Below are 21,364 nucleotides of genomic sequence, written 5' to 3'. Positions count from 1 at the left end.
AGGAAACAGGGCGTTGAAGGGACTGCGCGATAAGAGCGGAGGCCTCATTGGCCGGAAGGTTGTACGGGCGCCTTCCATTGGCCGCCTGGCAGGAATCCCCGCCCCTCTTCTCCCCGCCCACTTACCCCTCCCCCCGCCGCCCCGCGGCCCTCCCCCGCGCCCCCGGCCAGCCCCGCGGCGGGGAGGGACGAATTGGGCGAGTGGAGGCTCCGGCGGTGTCAATGGCTCCTCCTGCCACGGAGCAGCAGCAGAAGCAGCGGCGACGGGGCTGAGGAGGAGGAGGAGGAGGAAAGGCTCCTTTAAGGAGGAGGAACGACGACGCCTCTTTTTCCCCCTATCTCCTCCCTTCACACTCATTTCCCCTTCGCCGAGGAGAGAAGGGGGGAGGAGAGAGAAGAGGCCGAAGAAAGAGAGAAAAAATTCCTCACAGAAATTTCTTTCAGGGGGTGTGGGGGGGAGGAAGAGGGGTAAAAAAGAGCCGGGCGCCCCCTGCTCCCTCCCTTCTCTCCCTCTCTTCTCTTTCTCCCTTCCTCACCCGCCCGCCCACTCCCCCCGCCTCCGGAGACGCCGCTCGCGAGTCGGCGGGACCGGGATCTGTCTCCTCAGCCGCCGCCGCCGCCGCGCTTCGCCTCAGGATCCCCAAGCGGCGGATGCCCTTTCTTTCTTTCTCGCTCTGCCCGTCTTTCTGTCTCCGTCCCTCGCGGCCGCCCCGCCCGGCGGTCTCGGCCTTCCCCGTGCGTCAGGCCCGCCCGGCCGGCCTCCCTCGGTCTCCGTCTGTCTCCCCGGGCCTTTCTCCGGACTCGGGGTCCCGCTTGCCCCCTCCGCCCTCAGTGTCTCCCCTTCCCCTCGCCCCTTCTCCTTCCTCCCCCCTCTCCCACTCTCCCCACCCCCTTCTCCTGCCCCGGAGCTCGCTGTGCGTGTGCGTGTGTGTGTCCCTCCGCCAACGCCGCCACCTCAGCCCGGCAAATGAACTCCGTCCGAGCCGCCAACCGCAGACCCAGGCGAGTGTCGCGGCCGCGCCCGGTGCAGCAACAGCAGCAGCAGCCCCCGCAGCAGCCGCCGCCGCAGCCGCCTCAGCAGCAGCCGCCCCAGCAGCAGCCTCCGCCGCCGCCGCAGCAGCAGCAGCAGCAGCCTCCGCCACCGCCACCGCCGCCTCCGCCGCTGCCTCAGGAGCGGAACAACGTCGGCGAGCGGGGTAAGGCCGCGCTCTCTCCCAGCCGCCGGCCGGCTGGGGCACCGGGGGAAGGGAGGCCCGGGCGGGCGGGGGCGGCCTGCGCGCCCTGGGGGTGGGAGACCCAAGCTGAGCGGAGGCGGGTCCCCTGGTGCCGCAGTGTCAGCCCGGGCCAGGCCCGGCCGGCAGGAAAAGCCGCGGCTTCCCCACTCGCCCGGGTTCTCTCTCAGGCCGCGCTTTGTTTGGTTTCGGGGGCTCGGCACCCTCCACCCCCACCCATCCCTTTGGCTTCTCGGCTCGCTCACGGACCCCGCGGGAGTCTGTTGGTGGCCAGGAGGAAGGCGAGTGGCGTGATTTCTCCCTTTTCTGCCGCCTTCCATGGTTTAGTCTGCCTCTTTCTAATGGTAGGTGGGGGGAGCGACGGGGAGCGATCGGGCGGTGGGGTTGGCTGGGGAACTTGTTTTCCCCCTTTTTTCTGTGCTAGCCTCCCCCTTCCTGGGGAGGAGCGGGAGAGGAGAATCGGGGTGGTCTGTAGTGTTGGCCGGGGAACTTGTTTCCCCCGCCCCCCCCTTCCTCGTCACGGGGTAGGGGGAGCAGCGACTCCTCTCCCAACCCCACAATGTTTGCTGCGCAGTTTGCCTTTAGTTACAGAACCCCTGGGAAGGACCCGTTAAACCAAGACCTTTAAATAAATAAATATAGAATCCATCGGCCATTTCCAGCCCCCTCCCTCATGTGCAGTGCAGTTACCTTTCCGCTCTGTCGACACCCCCTCGCCTGTCCTCCCCTAGCGACCCCCCGTTGCCGCGGTGCTACTCTCCGTTTCCTAGTGGGGTTTGATCGCCCCTTCCTTAGAACTGACCCCTTGGGAAATTGTGTATGTGTGTGCGCGCGTGTGCGTGTGTGTGTGTGTGTGTGTTGTGTCCAAGGCCTAGTGAAATGTGTCATTTGGACCCAACTGTGCAGCACTGTCTGGTAACCACCATTGTCTAAGGGCTGAGGATCCCCGGGGTTGAATTCCTGCTTTAGCAAAAATAATGTTCATTCTACTCGGATGATGTGGTTATTTTGGGAGATTTATGAGGTGGGGGTGTTGCACCTTGGTCTCCAAACATAAACATTCTCTTTATTAATTAGCTGTTCGCAGTAGGGGTGGAGGTCAGAACCGTATTTATGTGTACTGTTGTTGTTTTAAGGAGGAGGAGAATTGTTAGGAGACATTTTGCGTGTTTTAGTTGGTGGATTAAGGTTAATTTTATATGCGTTGGTTGTCACACTTCCATTGATAAGGGGATTGAAATTAAAGGTTTTTTAAAATTATACGTTATTTCTTTAAAAACGATTTCATTGTACTTGATCAAAATATTTAACAAACGAAGAAGGGAGATGTTAATCGGAAGATAGTTGAAAGGGCTTTCACTAAGCACTGTTAAAGAGTCTTAGAGAAAGCAGGTTTGTCTATATGTTGCTTGAAAGAATGTGATGTTTCAAGGCAGTTAGAGATCTTGTGCAACATAATTGGTAAGTGTGTTTTGTTTTGTTTCGTTATACATTTACCATTTTGGGGGGTAAATTTAAAAAAATCTGTAGTCTCAGTATTTCCTTTCACATGTGTATCAGAGTTCTTCTGATGTTCCATTCAAATAATGCTCGTCTTCTTCCAGAATTGGCACTGTATGTGTAGTACAGGTGACAAATTTTTTTCAGGAAACAATGACACTCGATTCAAATTCTACCATTTAATATTAAGGATTCTCTCGCTACAGTAAGCTTTTTCAAGGTGTGGTGATTGGTTAATAACATTAGCATTGGATCAAAACGTGTCAGACAAACCTAATTTAGTCCTATTGTGTATTTTAAAATGTTTATTCTGAATTTCCATTTCAAGATTTGTGTGTAGTTTCAAACTTAGTTAATGTAATTTTCTCTCGGACACTTACTCGTTTGTTCAAAATTATCAGCTACTGAGATCTATTTCCATTTCTATTTGAAGTAAAGTGACTTGATTGTCGGCAGTCACATGCCAGAGTGTCAATTTTCTTCCCATTGATGTCCATAAACTGTCAAAAGTATTCATGAATCCAAATTTCAGTATGTACCCAACCAAATGGTAAATGAAATTCGCTGTGGAATTGTTTCTCTGCAGCTAATAGAAACCGTTCTGGAGCTTCTGTGTTGGCACAGAGGGGAAAAGAACTTTAGGGAAAATAGTGTGAGTCTTTCAGAGGGCACATAAATGGCCTTAAATTGCATAAAACATTAAGATGAATTAGTAAACTAAAATAATAAAGATGTTGCCAGTCATATGTAAAAATGTTATTCTTTGAAAATTTGTCATTTTAATGACATTTTTAAAATGTCTGATTCATATAATGATCAGAAGTTAGCTAAGAATACTTTATTTTAAAAGTTTTATGGAGCATGCAGAGTGTCACTTTCTAGTTTGTAAAGGAGGGATTTTGTTATTTGTTAAAGATATGCTGGGTTTAATCATTGTAAGATAAAGAACTAAAGCTAACAAGTGTTTGTATGTGTGATGTTTTTATTTTTATTTTAATTTTTTTTACCTTTTACTATTAATGGATATTTAACTCTTGCGTTAGGATCTTGGATAGAGTTACATAATAGTGGATCAGACAACTTTTCAGACAGGGAATCAAAGTGAGACTCGCTGTTTTAAGACAAACCAGTTCAGACTGTATATAAAATCGTTTGTTTTTTATAAAGACGTATTTTATGTTCTTTAGTGGTAATAAAATAGTTACAGTATGTTTTGCGGCAAAAAGTCTGTCAGAATGGTTTTTAGCTGCTTACTTGCCCACAGGTTAATTGGTATAAAAACTTCTTTGACAACACTTTTAAATGTGTTTACATACACATACACGTGTGTATATGTATATGTATGTATATTTGTATTTATGTGTGTGTATGTGTGTGCATACATTATGTATGTGTGTGTGTATACACTTTCTTTTACATGTAATGACCAGTGTTTGAAAGAGAAAGAAACCAGACCCTACAGATTAAAATCTTATGAGAATTTTTCAAAGCTTTCCATAAGGGAGCATTTCTTACACCCTGCGTAAGGAAGTATTGGCCAGGATATTTCATGGAATGTTGTGTTCACTTGTTATTTAAAATGATCAGCTACCTTAAGACTAAATACTAATCATTTGCTTTTTTAATTTCTTAAATTCCTGATTTTGGGATTTCATGTACCACCTTAAGCTAGTAGAATTGTATTTTACAGGTGGGGTGCGGTGGCTCATGCTGTAATCCCAGCACTTTGGGAGGCTGAGGCAAGCGGATCATGAGGTCAGGAGTTTGAGACCAGCCTGGCCAACGTGGTGAAACTCTGCCTCTACTAAAAATATAAAAAATTTGCCAGGTGTGGTGGTGGGCACCTGTAAGCCCGGCTACTCAGGAGGCTGAGGCAGGAGAATCTTTAACCTGGGAGGCAAAGGTTGCAGTGAGCTGAGATCACATCATTGCACTTCAGCCTGGGTGACAGTTCAAGACTCTGTCTCAAAAATAAAAAAAAATTGTATTTTACACAGTGACAATTTGGTAATATATTTCAGGATTTAATGAAACAGTAGTGTGGGATTGGAATTTTGTTACTCGTTTTGTTTTAAAATTCTAAAAGGAGTTAGCTTTTGCAGCCTGTTCTGGTAAATTTGTCGTCTTTACTGTAGGAATTTATTTTATAATATATTTTAGACATATGAGTAAAGCTTACAAGTCTACAGAAGTGCTGTGTGTTCTCATCAGTAATTTTAAGTTGTTAAAATTAATTACTTTGAACCGAGATTGCACCACTCTACTCCATCCTGAGCGACTGAGACTCAAAAAATAAATAAAATAAATTACTTTGAGTAGGTAATATTTCCACATAGTCTAAAATGGAAGTCCCCTTTGTACATCTGCCTCCAGCTACTAAATTCTCCTACCTGGAATCAAATAACTATTATTAGTTTCTCATTTATTACCTTTTAATAAAAGATGAATTTGGGTTCTGGAAATAATCTTGATGTTTTGAGAGTTTTTGAAAATAGATTTAAATTTTTTCTAGTTGTTGGAAAAGTCACAGGACTGTTGTGAAGTGCTAAAAATTTAATTGTGATATTTATAGTTCAAGAAATTTAATGAATGCATTAATAGATTTTGCCATTCATTTCTAGTCCGAACTAATCCTGTAGAAAAAAAAAACCTAGTCTCTCTAATGCCGTTTTTGTGGGACGAAAATCTTACCTATGACAGTGGAATTCTAGGGTTTTTTAAAAATTGAAATCATTCAGTACATATAATATTACATAAAATATTCCTGATGGGGAGATACACACACACACACACACACACACACACACACACACACACAGATACATATTTTTTCTCAACACTGTACTAATGAAGAATGAGCTATATATTTATAATATGCAGCAGCCAGGACACTCCTTGCTGTTCTTGTAAGGAATGCTAGTTATACCTTCTTTGGCACTGTTCTAGCTCATGATAGCTTACCTTCATGGATGCTCTGCAGTCTTATTAGAGGAATGCTGGACAAGGAACATGATTTTTCGTGTTTTAGGAAGTAAGTACTGTGGGGTACAACTCTCTCTGGTGGCTAACCCTACCAAATGTATCTGGGGAGAGGAGACAGTGCCACCCAATCTTTTTGGTGCAGGAAGTATGGGAGCTGTAAAGAAAAAGCCTATTTTCTCAAAGCTTGGAACTTACTTGAGGGATAGAAATAGAGTAATATTGCTATTAGTGTTAAAGTTCTGCTGATGAGGCCTAAGAGGTTTTCTTCTCCTGCTTTTTCTCTGTTTACTGGAAATTCTGTCAAATCCAAGGAAAGGCCATCCAGCTTGGAAACCTACTAGGTAAAGCAGGAACCACAAGTAGTTCTTAATCTGTTAGTGAGAATCCCTGGTTTGAGCATTTTCTCAATTTTTTTCCCCTCCGTTTCAACTTTGAAAATAACCAGTCTATAGTAATGAGCTATTTCAACGTGAGGTCTCCTATTGTCCCCCCGTTTATCCCTGATACTAAAGTTACTCTTACTTTGTGTCTGTTTTGTCCCACTTATCTTTGAAGTATTATTCTGTTTTAAACCTTCCAATTCACTAATTTATCATACCTTTGAAATACATTCTTATCTTGCAAAGAATTCTAGTATGTGACTTTGTTGGCAAGATATTCCCCAAATTACAGTTGCTACCCTCTGAAAATAAAATTATGAAGATACGCTATAAGGAATGAGATAGTATGATGTAAAGAACTCAGAGTTAAAGTTAGCTAGATGTGAGTTCTAATTTTGACTACACATCTGATTAGCTATTTAACATTTGGTAAGTAGTGTTAACCTCTCTGAGCCTTACTTTGTAATCTTTCAAGTGGGGATAACACCTTGCCTTATAGAACACTTACAAGGATGAGAGATAGTAAAGTACCTAGCACATGATAGATATTTAATAAATGACAGGTCTTTTAAATATAAAAAATATAAGAAGATTGTATCAGCTGAATATAAAATTAAAGCAAGAGATAAAATGTACATGAATTGTTAAAGAGTTTCTGGCATACCCCAAAATGCAATCTAGATGACTTGTAACCTCAGAGAGATTGATTTCTGTAACCCTTATTATATAAGGTAGATTTTATTACGTATTTTTTTTTTTATTGAATAAACAGACTCAAGTTATACAACAATGAAGATGTATAGTAGGTAGCAGGAAATAATTTCAGAATTGATTTGTATCACTTAATCTTTCTATAAACAAGGGAAGATAACAAAATACATTTGGCAGAATGTCTGTATTACTTTCAGGAGATGCAGTAATCTGGCCCTTGAAGCAGATCTGTCCACTGTCCTATCCCATCTGTCCTATTGGATTTGGCTACACTAGTCTGATTCTATTGATTGTTGATTTATCTAGTTTCACATTTTTCAAGTAATCTTCTGATTATAATTTTACTTCTCATGTAGATTTGTCTCAAGATGAGTCTGTGCTGATTGACCAGCATGTTTTTCCAGTGTGTTGATGAAACCATTAAGCACTCATTATACAAAGAAGGGTAGATTTCCCCTGAATTACTCATAAGTTATGAATAAAGGTTATTAACTGATTTTAGCTCATGGTTATAGGCTGGACTATTTCAGGAGGGGGAAAATGTGAGTTAAATTAGTTTTAGACTTCAGTGGTAATTTTGACTGGTTTGTGGACTAAATAAATATTCTTTTCTCACCATAGTTTGGTGTGTTTCTTATATGTGTAGCTTGGAGTTTTTATATATGTTTGGCTAGCACAAGAAATGTGCTTAAACTTAATCCTTAGAAAATAGAGAAATGAAACCAACTAACTTCCTTTACATGATTTATTTCAGTTGAAGGCAAATATCAAAAATATTTATTTTACTTTGAAAATGAATGCATTAATTGCGTTCTTTTTTAAATACCCCAAATAAGATAGCATGTTAAAGCAAGTGTGAGTTCAATATGTTAATTGCTTGCTCTCCCAGTTTCTAAAAACCCCATTGTTAAATGTTCTGTTCTTTGTAACCAATGGAAGATTATGGGGTTATATTCCAAAAGGGGAGAACATTGTTAAAAGCTATTCTTCCATATGGTGACTAAACCTTAAAAAACGTTAAGGAATACTTTCACATCTCATGAGAAAAGAGGTGTCATTCATCTTTTCTTTGTGTAAAGAGAACTTCTTTAACCTACTTTGGTTTAGATACAGTAATTCTTTTTTACATCCAAGCATTGGTTTTTCTATCTTGCATCCATAGTATATAACATACTGTATGTAAGAACATGCGGCTTGTTGAGATTGTAACACTTAGGAGGAAAGGGGATGGGAAAGAGGAAGAGCATATAATTGTTTCTTATTCCCTTGCTATATTTTGAGATGGACAACGTTCGTATGTATGTCACTAGTTACTGTTTCTTCATAACTTTTTGAAAAAAGAGAAAAGCTTTAAAGAGAATTAGAAGTGAATAAAATTTAATAAATGAAAAGTAGGAGTCTTTCCAGACTTCTATGATAGTAAAGAAGAAAGATCAAAGAACTTATGTTGAAAGAAATACAAGTTGGAGTAAGGCACTATATTTTGAAACAGTTTTTTTTTTTTTTAAAGCCTACAGCACCCGGTATTCCCAGGTGGTCTCCCATCCAAGTACTAACCACGCCCGACCCTGCTTAGCTTCCTAGATCGGACGAGATCGGGCGTGTTCAGGGTGGTTTGGCTATAGACTGAAATAGTATTTTTAGCAAAGTGTTCTTATGGTAAAGGAAATTATGGACTTGCTCACTTTTCTGAATATAAGGTCAGCAATACATAAAAGTAGCCACTAAGCTCCTTCACAGTTTTGTGTGAATGACTGATATCTTCATAATTCTCTGAAAGACATTTGCGTTTTAAGAGACTGATTATGATAACTTGTCAAATTTTGGTATTTTAGGCCAAGTAAAAGAGGGAAGCGAAATTAAACAATTGGGCTGGGCATGGTGGCTCACGGCAGTAATTCTAGCACTTTTTGGGAGGCTGGGTGGGGTGGATCTCTTGAGCCTAGGAGTTTGAGACCAGTCTGGGCAATATGGCGAAACCCCATCTCTACTAAAAATACAAAATTAGCTGGGGGGTGGTAGCCCATGCCTGTAGTCCCAGCTACTCAGGAGGTTGAGGTGAGAAGATCACCTGAGCCCAGGGAGGTCAAGGCTGGAGTGAGCTGTGATCGTGCCTCTGCACTCCAGTCTGGGTGACAGAGTTAAGAACTTGTCTCAAAAAAAAAAAAAAAAAAAAAAAAAAAGAAACGACTTGGAGAAGGACTTTCTGTGTAGGAGTGATTCTTCAGAGGCAAATAAGGTTTTGGGAGGGGCAAGGCAGAGGAGTGGGAAAGTAGAGGATTCCTGCAAGAATCAGTTTATATGTTTATTTCTTTTCTTGATCTATTTCTGACTTTTAAATTTTTCTCTTAAAGTTTTTACTTTCTTTCTTTTTTTTTTGAGATGGAGTCTCGCTCTGTCTCCTAGGCTGGAGTACAGTAGCGCAATCTCGTCTCACTGCAGCCTTCGCCTCCCAGGTTTAAGCGATTCTCCTGCCTCAGCTTCCTGAGTAGCTGGATTACAGGCACGTGCCACCACGCCTGGCTAATTTTTGTATTTTTAGTAGGGTTTCACCATGTTGGTTAGACTGGTCTTGAACTCCTGACCTCGTGATCTCCCCACCTCGACCTCCTAAAGTGCTAGGATTACAGGTGTGAGCCACTGCACCTGGCCCTAAAGTTTCACTTTCTAAAAAATATTCAAAAGACTAATTATGGGTTGAGCATTGTGAGGGAGAGAAGTAGAGTATGTATGGCTCATTTGTATTAACAACAGTCGTTTGAATTAGAAACAGTCTATAGTTTTTAAAAAATAAATGGGCTGGCCGGGCGTGGTGGCTCACGCCTGTAATCCCAGTACTTTGGGAGGCCGAGGCGGGTGGATCACGAGGTCAAGAGATCGAGACCATCCCGGTCAACATGGTGAAACCCCGTCTCTACTAAAAATACAAAAAATTAGCTGGGCATGGTGGTGTGTGCCTGTAATCCCAGCTACTCAGGAGGCTGAGGCAGGAGAATTGCCTGAACCCAGGAGGCGGAGGTTGCGGTGAGCCGAGATCGTGCCATTGCACTCCAGCCTGGGTAACAAGAGCGAAACTCCGTCTCAAAAATAAATAAATAAATAAATAAAAAATAAATGGGCTATATACATTTAAAACTGTGTAGTTAAGGCTGGACATAGTAGCTCACGCCTGCAATGCCAACATTTTGGAGGCAGAGATGGGCGGATCAAAATTTCAGGAGTTCAAGACCAGCCTGCCCAACATGATGAAACCCTGTCTCTACTAAAAATGCAAAAAATACCCAGGTGTGGTGGCGGGTGCCTGTAATCCCAGCCACTCAGGAGGCTGAGGCAAGAGAATCGCTTGAAACCAGAAGGCAGAGATGTCAGTGAGCTGAGACGTGCCACTGCACTCCATCCTGGGCCAAAGAGCAAAACTCTTTCTCAAAAAAAAAAAAAAAAAGAAACTATATAGTTATTTAAATTGTGGAAATAATTTCTATTAATGTTCTTTAAGCTTTTAATTGAAATATGTAAGTTCATAAATTATCAGTGTACAACTTGATTACTTTTCCTGAAATGAACACATCTGTGTAACCAAAACTACCTAGAGCAAGGAATAAAACACTACCAGTATCCCAAAAGTCCCCCTTGAAGGGCCTTCCAAGTCACCACTCCCAACCTCATCTTTCTGATTGCTTGGATTGTTTATACCTGTTTTTGAACTTAATGTAAATGTAACCCTCCAGTACGTATTCACTCCTATGTGTCTGACAGAATTCTCCTTTAATATTTGTTTGTGAGCTTCATCCATATTGTTGCTTGTAGCATTAGTTTGTTCATTGTTCATTCTTGTTGCTGTTTAATATTACATTGTATGAATATACTACAGTTTATCCATTCTACAATTGATGGACATGGGATTGTTTTTGTGTTTGGCTGTAAGGAGTAATCCTGCTATGAGCATTCTTTTTTTACTTAATTTTTCTGCATTTTCTACTTTGTGTATGTGAGCATTCTTATATATATAATACATTCCTTATGAGTTTTATACATCAGCATATACCATTGCTGATATTTTCTCAAAGACAAAATTTCCATTTACAAGAAATGGAAACTAAAACAGCTTTCAGATGTATGAATATGGCATTTCATAATTATGTTGCTAAAATAATTGACTGGAAATGATGATTTTATTATAAGTATTAGTGGGGTTTTTTTGAGTCTTTTGGTATCCTTTAATAGTTCAGTCTTGAGTCTTACAGTGTTAATCTTTTCCACAAAAAAAACAGGAGAGGAGACTGCCATGTTCTTTTCTATTTTCATTTTTTGCAGGTAGCCACATTTGTTATTAAAATATTCTGGGTTATTGTAAACATTGTTTTTGTGCTAAAATTTTTAGTCTACAGATTTGATTCAAATAAACATTTAATAGTTCTTTTAAGTTTTTGCAAGTATACAGTCTAAAAATCTGAGGAACTTTTTCCCCCCAATAATCAGATAGTTTATTCACTAACTTAATATTACTTTCATTTCCCCCCAAAGATTGTAGCTCGGGTTGCTTTGAGGAAGGGAAGACATCTCTTTTTTGTATTTAAGAATTTCAAAAAATACTGTGGGCTTTAATGTATGATTCTGGGCCTTCATTCCAAAAACTTGCCTCTTTTTGCTGCTGAAGTGATGATAAGTGATTTTGTTTCTCCACTTAAGTTTGGAACCTGTTTCTTCTTTAAAGCTTATCTTTTTAACAATTATGAAAATATTTTGCTGTTATTTGGACAGTTATTTTATTTCTAGTTTTCTACATATTCTTGGCTACTCTTTATTGTCTTACGGTAAGCTTATATTAAAATGGTGAGACTTGCACAGAAAAATTGGGGCACATTTTGCTTTTAGAGATGTTTTTCTAGCCCTTGACTGGACCTTTCCATTTCTGGTGTATAGGAGGAAGGTAGAAAAAGTACCTCTGCCTAGCATCCTTGATAAGTTCTTCAAGTGAAAGCTTGTACTAAAGTCCTAGTGGCATATAAACTTGTATTCCTCACGATACAAGTATCCCCTGAGAATGACAGATGGGACTCTGTTCATCAGGAACTACTTGCTTGAAATTGATGACATAGTAGCCTTAGATAGCAAAGGTGGAACCTTTCATTATTTGACATTTGCTCTTTCAGGACTTAACCATTCAGCCCCATGTTAATGCTAACAGTTGATCTTTCTTATCCGCAAAAAAACAGTGTGGCGGAGACTGCCCTTGCTTTCCATTTTCTTTTTTCAACACGTAGCCACGTTCAGTAAATGTTGCCATTTACTGAACATTGTCCCTAAGTTTAGGGATAAGGAGCCTGAGCTGCTTCGGGGTGGCTTTTGTGTCTTCCCTTTGTCCAGAGTGGTTTCTTAATCTTATTTCTAAATTAGAGGATTTTTGAATAAGATGACTTCTGAGATGCTTTAAAATTCTCTCTGTATCATTTGAATTGCCAGTGTCAATCAGCAAGGTTTGAATTTGTTAGATATTACCATACAAATGTAGTTCTTGCCCTTGTGGAACCTTACGTTAAGAAACTGAGTTTAAAGAAAATTTTAAATTAGTATGAATTGCTAGTAAGCTTGTTGGTTTTATTTTCATTGTCTTTTTAAAATTTTTCTTCTAACAAGTAGAAATCAACTTTTGTATTGAATAGATTAATAATTTATTTCCTGAGCCAGCCTGTGTTTTTCTGCCTGAATGAGATACATACATATATATATATATATTTTGGAAGCACTGTGGTTTGTAGATACATACATATTTCTAAAGATAGAGATACATAGATTTTTCTATCCGTGTATCTCTAGTATGTGTATATATATACACATACACATGTAGTTTATATATATTTATAAAACACTGGAGTTTCATTTGTAACCTTTAGCTTAGACTGTTTGCAAGACCAGCAGAATCTGTTTAGAGAGTTTTCTGTGAAATACTAGTAAGATGAAGGCCTTTTATGACCCCCACAGTCTGGTATATGTTCTGCTCTTCAATTATTTAATTAATTAATTAATTTTTTTTTTTTTTTTTTTTTTTGAGACAAAGTTTTACTCTGTCACCCAGACTGGAGTGCAGTGGTGCAATGTCAGCTCACTGCAGCCTCTGCCTCCTGGATTAAAGTAATTCTTGTGGCTCAGCCTCCCGAGTAGCTGGAATTACAGGCGCGTGCTACCATGCCTGGCTCATTTTTTTGTATTTTTAGTAGAGACGGTGTTTCACTATGTTGGCCAGGCTGGTAATTATTTATTGAATTACCTTTGGACCACACTTCAAAAGTTGTTACAGCCTAGCGATTAAGTTATAGCATTTTTATGTAAGTGATTTAAAAAAAAACACCAAGATAAGAAAATTAACTGCAGAGTTGGGGTTATTCATCTTGTTTTTGTGGTATTAACTTTTTTCATTATGTTAATTGTTTTGGCTGTGTATCTAGAAATTAAAGGTAGGAGGACAGGTTTAAGTTATATGTTGCTAGAATCTAAGCAACCTCAATTGCAGAGATAAAGCAACACTTCGTTTCCTCATAAGTATGTGTAATGCCACATAGCAAATAGTATTTGTAACTCTCAGGATGCCTTTTTTGAATCTTTCTGATTCTACATTACAACATGTCAGAGGAAACCTATACTCTATTTCTGCATCATGTGAGAACCTTTAGCTGAAATATCTAGAGTTGAAAAACTGAGCTGGAAGACCTGAATATAGGGAGCTTGACCAGAGTCTGTGAAGTTAAGTCTCTGGTTTTAGGGGGCTAGGAAAGTGTTACATACCAATCAAAGACAGATGCAATGAAACGAAATACACCCTTTTGATTGGGTGAAATGTATAAAAATTTTTGGTGAAATGTTAACTAGTATCTTGGGATGGTGGTGGTGAAGTGATTTTTTGTTATTCTTTTACATTTCTTTGCTTTTCAAATAATGTATATGGAATCTACAGGGAGGGAAGCTTTGTGACATTGTCTTTGGCAGTGATTTCATGGATATAACACCTAAAGGATAGGCAACAAAAGTAAAAATAGACAAGTGAGACATCAAACTAAAAAGCTTCTACGCAGCAGAGGAAGCAGTCAACAAAGTGAAAGGACATCCTATGAAATGGGAGAAAATATTTGCAAACCATATATCTGATAAAGAGTTAATCTCTAAAATATTTAAGGAACTTCTACAGCTTAGTGGCAGAAAAACTAGTAACCTATTTAAAAATGGGCTAAAGACTTTACAGTAGACATTCTCCAGAGAAGATATAAAGATGGCAAGCAGGTATATGGAAAAGGCTCAACATCATTAATCATCAGGTAAATGCAAATAAAAACTATAATGAGATTATCTTCTCACCCCTATTAGGATGACTGTTTATAAAACAAAGGAGCAGGGCGAGGTGGCTCACACCTGTAATCCCAGTACTTTGAGAGGCTGAGTCAGGCGGATCACAAGGTCAGGAGTTTGAGTCCAGCCTGGCCAATGTAGTGAAACCCCATCTCTACTAAAAATACAAAAAAATTAGCCAGGCCTGGTGGTGGGTGCCTGTAGTCTCAGCTACTCGAGAGGCTGAGGCAAGGAGAATCGCTTGAACCTGGGAGGTAGAGGTTGCAGTGAGCCAAGACTGCACTCCATGGTGACAGTGCGAGACTCTGTCTCAAAAAAAAAAAAAAAAAAAAAGATGAATGTTGGTGAAGATGTGGAGAAATTGAAACCTTATATACTGTCAGTAGAAATGCAAAGTGGTGTAACTACTATGGAAAACAGTGTGGAGGTCCTCAAAAAATTAAAAATAGAACTACCATATGATCCAGCAATTCCACTTCCAAGTCTATATTCAAAAGAAATGAAATGCCGGGCGCGGTGGCTCACGCCTGTAATCCCAGCACTTTGGGAGGCCAAGGCAGGTGGATCATGAGGTCAAGAGATCGAGACCATCCTGGTCAACATGGTGAAACCCCGTCTCTACTAAAAATAAAAAAATTAACTGGGCACGGTGGCGCGTGCCTGTAGTCCCAGCTACTCAGGAGGCTGAGGCAGGAGAATTGCCTGAACCCAGGAGGCAGAGGTTGCGGTGAGCCGAGATCGTGCCATTGCACTCCAGCCTGGGTAACAAGAGCGAAACTCCGTCTCAAAAAAAAAATGAAATCAGGTTCTTTAAGAAGTACTAGCACTCCCATGTTTATAATATCACTATTCACAATAGCCAAAATGTGGAAATAGCCCATAACATGTCCATTGACAGATGAAGAAAAAAAGAAAATGTGGTATATACATACAATGGAATATTATTTAGTCTTAAGGAAATTCTGCAATGTGCAATATTGATGTACTTTGAGGACATAATGTTAAGTGAAATAAGCCAGTCACAGGCAAATACTGCATGGTTTCACTTAATGAAATTATCTAAAATAGTCAAATTTATAGAATCAAAGAGTGGAACTGTGGTTGCCAGGGGTGGAAGGAAGGGGAAAATGTGGAGTTACTAGTCAGAAGGCATGAAGTTTCAGTTAAGCAGGATGAATAAGTTCTGCCATACAATATATTGTACCTATAGTCAACTGTACTGTATCATACACTTAAGAATTTGTTAAGAAGGTAGTATTCATGTACGAGAATAAAGTAAAACTGAAGAGTAATAATTTGGCAGGTGACTCATGCCTATAATCCCAGCATGTTGGGAGGCAGAGGCAGGGGGATCGCTTGAGCCTGGGAGTTTGAGACTAGTCTGAGCAACATAGGGAGACTTCATCTCTGCAACCCAGTGTGGTGGCACATGCCTGTGGTCCCAGCTGCTCAGGAGGCTGAGATGGGAGGATCACTTAAGCTTTGGAGGTCAAGGCTGCTGTGAGCCTGATTACACCACTGCACTCCAGCCTGGGAAACAGAGCAAGACCCTGTGTCAATAATAATAATAGTAATAATAATATATTTTTTTGAGACAACATCTCAGTCCGTCACCCAGACTAAAGTGCAGTGGTGCTATCTTGGCTCACTGCAACCTCTGCTTCCCAAGTTCAAGCAACCTCTTGCCTCAACCTCCCAAGTAGCTGGGGTTATAGGCGCCCTCCACCACACCCAGCTAATGTTTTGTATTTTTAGTAGAGATAGGATTTTACCTTGTTGGCCAGGGAGGTCTCAAACTCCTAACCTCTGTTGATCCACCCACCTCAGCCTCTCAAAGTGCTGGGATTACAGGCGTGAGCCACCGTGTCTGGCCAATACGTTTATAATTCTGATTGTGATGTGAACTCATACTACTTGACTGATGACACAGTACCCATATAGGGCATTTAAATTCTAATAAAAGCGTAAGTGTTACATTTTCAAATGCAGGACATGTGCCTTAAGTGCTTATTAATTTATAGGCATCTGTATTTTTATTCACAGCAACTTTAGGATGATAATTGACTATATTATTTCTAGTAAATTAGGATAACTGATAATCAGGAAGTCAGTTCAGAATTAAAAGTAGGCCACACTCAGTGGCTCATGCCTGCAGTCCTAGCATTTAGAGAGGATGAGGTGAGAGGGTCCCTTAACCAAGAGTTGAAGACCAGCCTACCAACATAGTGAGACCCCTGTCTCTGAAATAAATAAGTAAATAAATAAATAATAGAAATTAGCCAGGCCTGGTGGCAGGTAGTGTAGTCCTAGCTGCTCAGGAGACTGTGGCAGGAGGCTTGCTTGAGGCCCAGTAAGTACATATTTGGGACTCTGAACCAGTGCTTCTGTCTTTCCAGGATAAGTTTGCAACTGTAGCATAAGCTTCCTTTTGCATCAGATCATGTGATTATGGTAGTAAATATGTACAAATATTTTGCTCACATGCCTGCTGAATGACGGAAGATGGAAATTTAGTATGCAAATGAACTGGGTAATGAGAAAAGAGGAATTTATTGTTGATCACAACAGGTGGCTATTTTTTCTGAAGGTACCCCGCTGGTATAGACTCATGTCTGTTTAATAATTTTAGTAGGGAATATTTTCTTTTCATAAAACTGAATTTATCTGTGAAGAAATTAATGACTGTCAGTTTATTAAGTGTTGAAACAGATTGCTAAGGAAAATAATTTCATCATTATTGGTTTAAAAAAACCACACCTCACTTTCTAAGAGGATTTCAGAGAAAAATGTTTGGGAATAAGTAGGAACCATTTTCAAAAAATGTAGGACTTTGAAACGTAGATTTAGTTCTTAGATTTTTAATTGACTCATCTCACACTCACTTGATTAGTTGTCTGACCATCTTACAGACTTCTTATAAACCTAAACCAAGAGAAAACAAGTGTTTTCCTGAGAAAGTACACTAAAAAACCTTCATTAAATGAGATCAACTAAATTTTGTTGTTTTTTGTTTTTTAAGTGGAAGCTACTGATGTGGTTAAGGAAAAATCAGTAAGTGTAGATTCTAGGGAGTAGTCTACATGGTTTTATGAAGAGCCAATCACAGATGTATTTAATGTATTTCTCTGAAACAGTGACTTTTAGTAGCTGAAGAAGGAAGAAGAGCAACATAACCACATTTAAACAAAGCTTTTGTTTTTCCATGAAGCAGTCATATTGGTGTTGTATCAGTTGGGGGAGAGTTTTAAGAGTTATGTTATGTGGAAACTATAATTTATTAAAAAAATAGTGCTAGACATTTGCACATAGACACTTAGTGAATGATTGTTTCTGTTTTCCTTCATCTTCTCTGGATCAAGGTGTGTTCATATAATTGCTAATTTACTTTATTGAATATATTAAATATGTTAATAGATGATTAAAAACTGGGTGAGATTATGCACTCAACCAAGAACAAATCAAATTACTTTGAATAACCTGTTTTTAAAAAAAGCAGATGTGTTTTAATCTGTGTGGAAACAAAAAAAAAATGAGCAGTCTTTGAACTATCTAACTAGAACTAAATGTAGCAGATAGGGGCTACAGTTCAGGTTCTGAAGTGTGTGTGGGAGTGCATGGGTGTGTATAAACACATGATACTGTATCATAGCAATAAGATTTGTAAGGGAATGGCTAAAAAACTTACCTTTTTTTTTTTTTTTTTTTTTTTTAAAAGACAGAGTTTTGCTCTTGTTGCCCAGGTTGGAGTGCAATGATGAGATCTCGGCTCATTGCAACCTCTGCCTCCCGGTTTCAAGCAATTCTTCTGCCTCAGCCTTCCTAGTAGCTAAGATTACAGGCGTGCGCCACCACCAGCTAATTTTTGTAGTTTTTAGTAGAGATGGGGTTTCAGCATGTTGACCAGGCTGGTCTCGAACTCCTGACCTTGTGATCCACCTGCCTTGGTCTCCCAAAGTGCTGAGATGATAGGTGTGAGCCACCATGCCTGGCTGAAAAACTGTCTTAATGGGAAATTTTTAAGTGTTATTCTAAAAAGGAACAGGCCTAAAAGTAACTTAACCTTTCAGAGTGGTTGAAAAGTACTTTTTAAAAGAAAAAGGTTGCTCAGCTATTTTTTTTCCTATTATATGCTCAGAAGATAGCTAAAGAAAATGAATTTAACACATATGCACCTGTGCAACAATCTTGCATGTTCTTCACATGTACCCCAAAACCTAAAATGCAATTAAAAAAAAAAAGAAAATGAATTTAAGTTATTTAGACTGACATAAAGAACATCTGGTAAATTCTAAAATGGGGCACTAAAGAAGATTATTTCCTTTTTTTTTTGGTGTCAGCTTAGTTTAGATACTTTAAAATTATCTTGGAGATGGTGAATTAGTCAGGAATGGTATTATAGAATATTTGAAATAGAAGGAACTATTGTCCCAATTCTTGAGGTTTATTCAAAGGGATGTTTGGGTTTAGAATCCAAGTCTCCAGATCCTAGTCAGTAATGATAATGTTACCTGTTCTTGTTCCAAAATTGTATCATTATTCTAGTCATTTTTCATGTTAGTGAGTTGTTGGATCTATTGATCTGTTTATAGTTCCCAGGGTAGATGGGAGCATGGAATACTCTCTGAAAAGATAAAAGTGCCGGCAGTATAGATCATTAATGCCGGGCACCCTAGAAATTCTTAATTAAGTGAATTAAAGAAAGAATGCAGATATGTATAATCTTATATTTTATTTTTTAGGGTGGTGTGTTTTTTTTTTTTTTTTTAAGACAAGGTCTCACTCTGTCACCTAGCAGGAGCACAGTGGCACAGTCACTGCTCTCTGTAGTCTCTAACTACTGGGCTCAAGAGATCATCCTGCCTCACCCACCCCAGTAGCTAGGAGTACAGGTGTGCTCCACCAAGCCCTACTAATTGGTTTTTTTGAGACAGAGTCTCAAGTCATTCAGGCTGGAATGCAGTAGTACAATCTTGGCTCACTGTGACCTCTGCCTCCAGGGCTCAAGTGATCTTCCTGCCTCAGCCTCCCAAGTAGCTGGGACTGCAGGCATGTGCCACCATGCCTGGCTAATTTTTTTGTTTTTTGTAAAGACAGGATTTCACCATGTTGCCCAGGCTGGTCTTGATCTCCTGAGCTCCAGCAATCCACCCACCTCAGCCTCCCAAAGTGCTGGGATTTACGAATATGAGCCACCATGCCTGTCCCCACAAAGTGTTTTATAGAGACAGGGTCTTGCATTATTTCCGATTGGTCTTGAACTCTTGGCCTTAAACAATCCTCCCACCTCAGCCTCACAAAGTGCTGGAATTACAGGTATGAGCCACCAGCACGGGACATAGAATTTAAAGGGGAAAGCCAGTTATTTTGTTTTCCCTGTTCTTTATTTCCCAGAGGTAACTCTTAACTGTTCTTTTGAAAAAAATATATGTATATATATATTTTTTTCTGAGACAGGTTCTCGTCGCCTTTTTTTTTTTTTAATTCTGGGTTTCACACTTCACTTGTTGCCCAAGCTGGAGTGCAGTGGTGCGGTCTTAGCTCGCCGAAACCTATACCTCCCAGGTTCAAGCGATTCTCCTGCCTCAGCCTCCCGAGTAGCTGGGATTACAGGCATGCACCACCACGCCTGGCTAATTTTGTATTTTTGGTAGAGACGGGGTTTCTCCACATTGATCAGGCTGGTCTCAAACTCCTGACTTCAGGTGATCCACCCACCTTGGTCTCCCAAAATGCTGGGATTACAGGCATGAGCCACCATGCCCGGCGAAAGATTTACTTTTAAAAAGTGAGTTATTGGGTCAAAGGTTTCTATTTTTAAGCTTTATTGCGGTATAATTGATATATTTTAAAATGCACATGTTTAATGTATACATTTTAATGATTTGGAGGAATATTTGCATTTTAAAGTTTGGTAAATGTTGCCAAATATGTTTTCAAAAAAAAGGTTGCATAATTTATAATCCTATCATTAATGCATGAGGTTAAATATTATTGAATGAATGAATACATGAGTTACTTGAGAATAGACAGGCAACTAGTCTTAGGGCTGAAATGATTTGGAAGGACTGTTCAGAGACAGTGGGGGTAGATAAACTGTATCTTGAGGAATGAGTATACCACAGATAGAGGAAAGTAGGGGAAAAGAATATTCTTAGTGAGAGGGAATGGGCCAAAGGCTGTGGAAGATTTACAAGGACAGAATTTTTACAATGTTGTCATACTCTGTTCATCTCTCAGTTCACTTTACGTTGGCATTGGTGTGCGGGGGGCGGGAAGGAACTAGGCACTGTCTTTTTCTTCATGACTTTACTCTATCACCTATGGAACAATCTTTTCCAAGTCTTCTATGCTTTGGCTGTCTGTTTTTCTATTATAAGATTCTTTCTTAGACAAACTCATGAACAAATTTTTCTTTTTTGAGACTGAGTGTCCGTTTGTTGCCCAGGCCGGAGTACGGTGGTGTGAGCTCAGCTCACTGCAGCCTCTGCCTTCTGGGTTCAAGTGATTCTTGTGCCTCAGCCTCCTGAGTAGCTGGGATTACAGGCATGCACCACCACGCCCAGCTAATTTTTGTATTTTTGGTAGAGACAGAGTTTTGCCATGTTGGCCAGACTGGTCTCAAACTCCTGACCTCAAATGATTCACTCACCTTGGCCTCCCAAAGTGTTGAGATTACAGGCATGAGCCACCACACCTGGCCTACACATTGTTCTTGAGTGAGCCATATGCATTACTACTGCAATTATTTTTTTTGACACTGTTTTAAACTCAGTGGTTGCTTGACTTCAGTATTTGATTGCTTCCTTTTATGTGTCTTGCGTCTTCTTGATATCTTTTCCATATCCCAACCTCAGGTGTTTGCTGTCATTTACCATTGTTGTTAGGGCCATTTATGCTTAATGAAGAATTACCAGTAAATATTTATTTGATAAATGTTTTATATAGTAAGCTTATCTTGTTCACTCTCCTGAATGCTTTCTTTATAATACTGTTTGGTAATGAAGTTTCTGTATTCTTACCAGAATGTGTTTTCCTCATTGATAGATGTCTGATATCATTATATGGACTTACAGTACACAATAGAATTTATATATTATTTATAACAAGAAGAACTTGTTTTACAGTAAACTTCTGTTTACTGAATTTAATTCACAAGAGTTAGTAATTGGCAATCTTAGGATTAGAATCCATGTGTTTCTGATTATACAGCCAGAATGAA

General features: G+C 39.9%; 1 protein-coding gene and 1 non-coding gene across 3 annotated transcripts in view; one reads left to right on the top strand and one right to left on the bottom strand.

Moving 5' to 3' along the window:
• Nucleotides 1–184: 184 nt before the first annotated feature.
• FBXO11 (F-box protein 11) overlaps nucleotides 185–21,364 on the top strand; it is a 100,261-nt gene continuing 79,081 nt past the window's right edge. The window contains exon 1 of one of the 2 annotated variants that reach the window (XM_012473750.3): nucleotides 185–1,195. In XM_012473750.3, coding sequence (XP_012329173.2) covers nucleotides 967–1,195 — 229 coding nt within the window. In that variant the 5' untranslated portion in view covers nucleotides 185–966. Of the gene's footprint in view, nucleotides 1,196–1,329; nucleotides 1,576–21,364 lie in introns of those variants that run through there. The other variant, XM_064364060.1, reaches the window with a different exon arrangement.
• Nucleotides 8,313–8,431, bottom strand: LOC135269870 (5S ribosomal RNA). Its single transcript, XR_010338109.1, has one exon. It is a non-coding gene; the product is annotated as a 5S ribosomal RNA (ribosomal RNA).

The sequence above is a fragment of the Aotus nancymaae genome, unplaced genomic scaffold, assembly GCF_030222135.1.
Source record: "Aotus nancymaae isolate 86718 unplaced genomic scaffold, 86718_ANA_hifiasm-v0.15.2.pri h1tg000057l, whole genome shotgun sequence".
NCBI classification, from domain to species: Eukaryota; Metazoa; Chordata; class Mammalia; order Primates; family Aotidae; genus Aotus; species Aotus nancymaae.
The sequence above is the reverse complement of the archived record's forward strand: the minus strand, read 5'-3'. Positions and strand labels throughout refer to the sequence as shown.